Source organism: Talpa occidentalis, unplaced genomic scaffold (genome assembly GCF_014898055.3).
Source record: "Talpa occidentalis isolate TD23 unplaced genomic scaffold, MPIMG_talOcc4v2.1 talOcc4.7, whole genome shotgun sequence".
Lineage (NCBI taxonomy): Eukaryota > Metazoa > Chordata > Mammalia > Eulipotyphla > Talpidae > Talpa > Talpa occidentalis.
In genome coordinates, this window is record NW_023605083.1 from 55,043,156 (window position 1) to 55,050,777 (window position 7,622).

At 39.7% G+C, this 7,622-nt stretch overlaps 1 protein-coding gene across 3 annotated transcripts in view; it reads left to right on the plus strand.

The window, feature by feature from the left end:
* STX17 (syntaxin 17) overlaps positions 1 to 7,622 on the plus strand; it is a 38,486-nt gene extending 30,864 nt beyond the window's left edge. For all 3 annotated transcript variants that reach the window (XM_037491827.2, XM_037491828.2, XM_037491829.2), the window contains exons 7-8: positions 412 to 498; positions 1,205 to 7,622. In XM_037491827.2, coding sequence (XP_037347724.1) covers positions 412 to 498; positions 1,205 to 1,444 — 327 coding nt within the window. In that variant the 3' untranslated portion in view covers positions 1,445 to 7,622. The remainder of the gene's footprint in view (positions 1 to 411; positions 499 to 1,204) is intronic.

A 7,622-nucleotide genomic window follows, 5' to 3' on the forward strand; every position in this document is an offset into this window, starting at 1 on the left:
AGAAGTAAAGTTAGAAAGATTTTTGGTTGGTTGGTTGGTTTTGTATTTGTTTTTCTTATTGTCCGTCAGCCCCAATGTGACATGTAAAAGCCTTTTTGCATTTTTTTCCTCCTAGAAAGTACATTCATTTGGAGAATACTATGTTTGTATGTTTGAATGAATTTTAGTGTGAGATGCTTTTCACTATAAAGGTGCCACCCTTTTATTACCTAATAATTAAGTTGCCCTCCTTTTTCTTCACGCAAGTGAATTTGTACTTTCGACATGGTTTATCAGCTGCTATTAATGAACTGCTATTAAGACTGCAAGACTGCAGTACACGGAGCCCTGATTACAGGAATTAAAATAGTGTGTATTGGCTGACTGCTGCTCCCCAGCAGGACCGCTCACTCATAATTCCTTTGCATCTAGTCTCAGCAGGAGAAGATTGACAGCATTGAAGACCATGTCAACAGTGCTGCTGTGAATGTTGAAGAGGGAACCAAAAACTTGGGGAAGGTAAGATTCTGCTCCCGCTGACAAATCAATGGTACTCTGGCTCCCAGGAATCTCTAGTATTAACCCAATTGATCTGCTCTCTTTAATGTTGAGGGAACCAGCAATTAAGGAAATAAGGAAGAAATGACACATAGGTAGTGCAAGAAATCAATGGCTGTTGTAATATTCTACTCTAAGATTCATTCTGTCGGGAGAGAAATTTTTTCAAAGAGACAGTAAACCAAAACCCACTATAAAGCATTTCGTGTTACAAGAGAATGTGGGTAAAATCCAGTAGGAGCAAAAGTGACAGCACATGTGCAGTGAGACCAGCTATTTTCCATAGAATGTTGTTTTTAACCCCAGGTACATAGCATGGAATGATCTCTGTCCAACATAAAAGCTTGAGGTATCTGTGGCTGCTGAACCTGTTTAAATAAGCCAGCTAGATAGTTAGTGGATTGATTGTTTTGCAAGTAAAATCAATTTGCAGCCTGCTCTTCGTACCCCTCTTTTCTCATTTCTGAGATCTGGAGCAATTGTACTACCTGTGGAATACTTTCTTCCCCCACCCTGCCATCCTCCCTCCCCCAGTACAGTCTCTAAGCTTAATTATGTACCAAGAGTTAAAGAGGCATTGCCAGGAGTAATGAGAGGAAAATGCACATCACCACAGGCAGATATTCTCAACTCAATTTCTAAATTGAATTTTTTTTTTTTTTTACAGGCTGCAAAATACAAGCTGGCAGCTCTGCCTGTGGCAGGTGCACTCATCGGAGGAGTAGTAGGGGGTCCGATTGGCCTCCTTGCAGGCTTCAAAGTGGCAGGAATTGCAGCTGCACTTGGTGGTGGGGTGTTGGGCTTCACAGGTGGAAAATTGATACAAAGAAAGAAACAGAAAATGATGGAGAAGCTCACTTCCAGCTGTCCAGATCTCTCCAGCCAGACTGACAAAAAATGCAGTTAAAAAACCAAACTTCATTTTTAATGGCACCAACATGTCTGCCCTAAGGAGGACCTGTGCTGCTGTTGGACACTCAGTCAGCCCTTGCAACATGATTATATCAAGATAGTGGCTAGAGACACTCAAGTAGGATTGAACTGTGACGAGTGGATATATTTTGTTGTGTGCTGGGGTGTTAGAGATTGAGGATATATGATGTTTATCAGGTAAAGTTTAAAGACTGCCAGGGAGCTGATTTTCTGCCTGGAAACGTGAAGACTGACCCATAACTTTGATAAAGACGTGAGTGTGGAAATGTGGACTTGGACACCCTAAAACTAACCATATTTCTAAGAGATTACTTAGGCTTGTCAGCAAGGAAAAGAATGGGGGTGCAGGAGCCTTTCTTATCAGATAGTGAAATTCGTATTTTGTAAGGGGACAGGTGAACTGCATAATGGAGTCCATTTGGTGAACAGTTTGGTCCAGCCATATTTTCTGGTGAAGGAAATTAGTAAGAAAATGAAAAGCGAGGCCCATCTTTCAGATATCTTAATTTGTGACGCTGGCTTGTTTTCTGAGCTCTTCTGCCTCTCTAAATAAAGGACACAGAACCTCAAGTGGTAGAAGATTTATTAAGCCAGTCGTTAAGGTTGCTCTGTCAGCCTGTCTCCTGATGCCTCAAAGATCCAATGTCCTTTGCCTTCCCTCCCTTGTAATTTTTAGTTCTTTGATTTGTGGGGTGAGTTCTACCCATGTGGAATGAGGACTTTCCTCATAATCAATTTCCTTCTGTTATCTCCCATCTATGTTCACCCTTTCCTTTCCTGAAATCTGTAGGGGAAAAAAGGAGAGGAAAGGAAAGGAAGAAAGAAGGAAGGAACAAAGCTACAATTATTTCCAGCATCGTTAGAGTTCGAATGAAAAGTTAAGCAGGTGGGGGGGGACCATGAGGTCATTTCTTGGGGCATCTTCCTTCCCACACTGGGTGTTTCTGATCCTAAATTCTTTCAGCTGCCCCTGGCAGGAGCTAAGAACTACCTCATTTCTGTTACTACCACCCTTTATCCCCCGATTTTGCTATCTCCTGTGTTTTCCTTCACTTTTCACAGCTGCTGTGAAATGTGAAGACGTTCATGCCTTTTCTTATATTCAAGATGATGATAAACAAAGCCTGGTGCCGTGACTCAGTGCTGATGAAGGATTTGTGGTACTAATCCCAACACTTGACATTGACAGCAAGCATGGTCCAGCCAACACAATGTCTACTTAAACAGCAGAAAGCTTTTAAATTTAGGGGAAAAAAAAAAGAATTTACAGGCAGAATCATCCCATAACCTCGAAATAGGAAGGAACCACCTTCTGCCTTACTCTTTACTCTTTTGAGGACACTTGGAATAGGCACCCGCACCACAAAAGGTATGAACTATCTCTGAGCAGGAGCCACACAGACTCATCAGGCATTTGAATGGCTTATCACTTCTCTCTTGCTGAGTTTACTGTTAACAACTTTTATTGATTGCTACCTTTTACTTCTGTGTCTAATCTAAAAAGACCTTTCTCTTTCATACTTTTTGACTCTCACCAATGAATTTCAATGAGAGAAAGCAGCATTTCTTATTGTCATTTAATAACTGGAAAATATCAAAGTATTGCTACATGCGGACTTGTATCTTTAATATAATACTAAGAAGGAAGTATTTTGAGTTACGTGTCACATTTTGATCCAGTGTTTGATATTAGATTACCTGTAAGGTTACAACAATTACTTTTGAACTCAACTTTTTTTCTGTTTTCTGAACCTCTAACAAAGGGTGCTCAAAGCTGAATGAGGATCACAATCACCCAGGATGCTTATTTAAAACAGGATTCCTAAAGTCAGTCCAATAGGTAAGATCCTAATAATGGCCCGTCCAGCCCAGTCTGTTGAAATGATAAATTTGAGATGTAGCTACATCAAGATTAGCTGTATCATTGATGTCAGAGATTGCTAATATTCCACCCTTCGGTGTGGCCCAATCTTCACTGTATATCACCCCCACGCTGCATACCCGACTGACTGTGCTTTTAGCCTGCATCCACGCAGCAGTAGGGACGATTTAGAACGTCAGGCTGGTTTTATGTCAGCACCCGATGGAGGAGGCCTGTAGTTGAAGCTCATGTTTTGTTTTGGGATCTCTGCTTTCTACTGAGCCAGAGTGGGGCACCATTATGTGCGTTCATCGAGGCCTTTATTTTTACTACTCATCAGGACTGAAATGTTACCCCAGCAGTCTTCATGCTTAGGCAAGTTACATGATTTTTTTTAAAGTTTCATGATTTAAAATTTAGAAATGATATTTAATTTCCCAATAATAGATCCCAGTCACCAAATTTTGTAGAAATTTCTAGGTGTTTAATCAACTGCAAATTGTACATATAAGTGATAAAGTATTTAAAAGTAGAAATTAGTCAATGTGACATAGAAACCAATCTTAAAATACCCTGCAGTATCAAATTAAATTCATCTTCTCTAGATTCATGTCTCATTTTTACTGCAACAAGTTGACGGTAAGGAACTCTTTTAAGGTCTTAAAATTTACAGAGGCTCATTTTGGAGAAAGGCAGCACATCTAAAGACTTTTGGTATGATGACCTGAGAATTTTTAGAGCTGAGAACTTGAATCTTTTTGGTTGTAACCCATAGCGAAAAAAATGTTTTCGTAAAACTCAGCACATGCATAACAGAATGCTTACTGTTGTGCTTAGTACACTTTGATTTTTTCCAGTTTCAAAAATGTGTTGGTTGCAACTTATTACATTTGCTTTCATGATTTACCAATGGGTTACTGCCCTCAGTTTGAGAAGAACTGGTACTAGTACCTTCTGTTTGCCAGGAGCTCATTAGTCCTTTTACAGGTAAGGAAACTGAGTCACAGAGTAAAGGGTTATTCAGTTACAAAAGAGTGAAGCTAAAATGTCAACCAGGTCTGCTGAACTACAAAACTTACTACTCTCATAGAATGCTGCTTCTCTACACAAAATTGAAGTGTGCCACTCAATTTGCTTCATCCACCCATTCTTTAAGGCAAGCTTACTTTGAGATTGCACATGCATTCATTTGCACTTTTTAAAGAATCCTCTTTGTTCACCAAATCCAATGGCTTCCGTTTTTAATGGTGGCCAATGCGGAAGTATATAGAGCTGAATTCAGTCAATAGATTATAAAATTTAAGATGTTTCCATCTTACCCACATACCTTAATTTATTATTGATATTCCTGTATTATATGTAATATATATAGTATTTCTGGTTTATAGCCATCACTTCAGTAGTGCTTTTTATATTTAATTGAAAGATTAAAGAAGTGCTTTTAAAAACAAATTCATCCTAAGTCACAGAATCAAATTATTACCCTTTAAAATGGTAACCGGAGGTGGCCATACACTTACTGTAGTGACACTGGTATTTCTTAGAACGTTTTTGAAACTTCTCTTTTGGAGCTGCTGCCAAAGATCTTTTCCAAACCACATGAAAAAGCCATCTCAGTGTTAAGTTGTCACAGACTATGCTCCTTTCCTTATGACCTCTCCTCCCTTCCTTCCTCAGTTTTGCTTTTATGTTGCTAACTTAATTCTTATTTATGCTGGTGCCAGAAAATTGAGGATGCCTAAGAGTGGGGTTTGCTGGCCAGAGTTCCTGGAGGAAGAACTTTTAGGTTATGCTAAAGCTTAGTGTGATGAAGGGAGAATCCTGTGAGTCTACAGCCTTCCTCCGTGGGCTGCCTGCTTCCCCCTCCTCAAGTGCCGTGATAAGGACTGAATACTGGCAGTACCAGTCACAGAAGCTGAGCCAACCCATGATATAAATACACAGTGTGTATTTTTCTCCAGTGAAAGTACAAAAACCAAACCACACCATCCTAATGTTAACTTCAGAAATGAAAGATCTTTCTCAGGGTCCCCTTTGCTCTTCATTGCTGCCACGTGAAATCTTTGGGAGGAAGGATGAGGGGGGAAATGAGCAAAAGCCTGAGACAAAGGTTCTCTTTCCTGTAATCAAATGTAGCGTGGCCATGGCGCTCAGCTGTTTCTGAACGTCAGACCATGTTCTTACGTAGTCAGAGGCCCAACAAAAGGTAGGGAGCTCCCCAAAAGCCTAAATTAATGTAAACGGTTCAAGGTCTGTTTGTTTTCATTAACAGCATTTGGTTTCTAACAGGTGGTTCTTGCTGTGCTCAATAACCTGATACCCTTTTGCAGAGAAATTTCTTGAGTATTTTATAATCAATCAGTGGTCAAAGATCCACATCGCTACCCTCAAAGAAATTTATTATGGGACACAAGAAGTAATGTGTAATATTACTCAAAATAGAAGTAAAAATATAAAAGATGTCAAAGGCAAATATTTACCTAATATCACAAAATTAGTTGGCACAGCAAAAAATCCTCAAAGTAATTCAGCTTAATTTTTTTTATGCCATGTAAGTTGCCTACTGAGACTTGTCTCTCAGTCATTCCAAAGCAGGTCATGGCTGTGACGGAAAGGGAATTGGGTGGGAATCAGCAGATCAGGGCTGTAGTTCAGCTTTGTCACTGGCAGATGCTTTCTCCATTCCAGCTGGGGATTCCCCAGCCTTAAACTGTGATCACCAACTTGATTCCCTTCATTTTTATACCTAGCCTGGCACCAAGTCCTGTCAATTCTACTTTGAATATTAGTTGTATCCATTTCTAAATATATTCATGATCATTATTCTAATGAAAGACTTTATTATCTCACATCCCTCCTTCATCTTCCCCAACACTCAGCCATTCCTCACATTGCTGGACTGAAGGAAAAGAACCAGATCTTTTTTTTTTTTTTCCCTGCTGAAATATTTTCAGAGGCTCCCACTGCATATGCAGTCAAATTCAAATCCCTTAGGTTGGCCTTCACAGCCTTCACTAGTCTAGCCCCAGCTTTATTTCTTCAAACTCTCTACTCACCACCTGACAATGCCACTGAAAACCAGACATTGTACAAGAATGATTTTAAGGTTTTCCTGTGGCTAAGCGTAAACTGTTTGCATTTTTCCAAACTAAAATAATTTCTGTGATACTTTATTTTACAACACTGGTCTACTGAGATTTGTTTAAACTCTAACAAACTTGAAAGTTGTTTCCTAGGGAAAAGAGACCCTCCCCCTAACAAAAAGAAATTGCACTCGATTCTTAACCTCCAGTGTCAGCCTTGTCACCTGTGCGTGTGATAGCCAAAGCATGAGGATTTTTCTTCCGTAGATAGGTGCTCTGGTTTTGAGTGAGTGTTTGTCCAGCTCCTGTGAGAAACTTGACTAATATTTGAGAAAAACATGCAAGAGTCTATGTTAACCCATATAGTCCTCAGTACTTGAGCTTTTCCTGTGTTAAGGTTAATCGATAAAAAATGATGTTTACCAGGGTTTCACTAGCTAAAGCCCTTAAAGATATTTTCCACTTTATAGTTAAAACCTTTGGTGTTAGCAAGGGTAAGCACAAGAAAAGGCCTGGTGGTGAGAATGCCTACAATCCCTGTAAAGCCTACTAAATTCTTTTATTTTGTTGCTAAATAATGATTATATAAGGAAACATGCAATAAATTGACTCATGTAACATTTAATTGAATGCCTGTTTTGTGTTATGTGCCAGAGCAATACATAGAAAAATATTAGGCCTATAGAATTTATCCTCGTGAGCCACTCAGGATGATGAATTCAGATACCTACAGCAGGTAAATCACAGCATAATGGGGTAAGTACCCACAAGAGGGCAGGCCAAAGTAAGGTGAGGGCACAGCTGGGATGACCAGCTCCAGCTGGAGAAGAAGGGGAGGACTTTCTAGAACATGTGGCATATAAGCCACACCCTGAAGAACAAGGTTGTGGGGAAGAGGCATTGCATGCACAAAGGATTTGAAACATGAAAGAGCACAACATACTTAGAGAAAACGGAGAATTAAATGTTTGTTGTGAGTGAGAAGCAGGCCGTATGGAAATGGACTGAAGTGGCTATGACTTCTGACATTTTATCGCTTCCTTGTTAAAAGGAATTGGCGTGTTGCTTTGTGTCAGATGAAACATGTAACCTCTGAGTTCATTTTGCTTTTGTTGCCTGGGAAGTTAGTAATAAACCTGGGTTCTCGTATATTGGGTATAGTTGCTTTTCTTTCCTACATGTAAGAAATGATCTGTGCTTTCTGACCT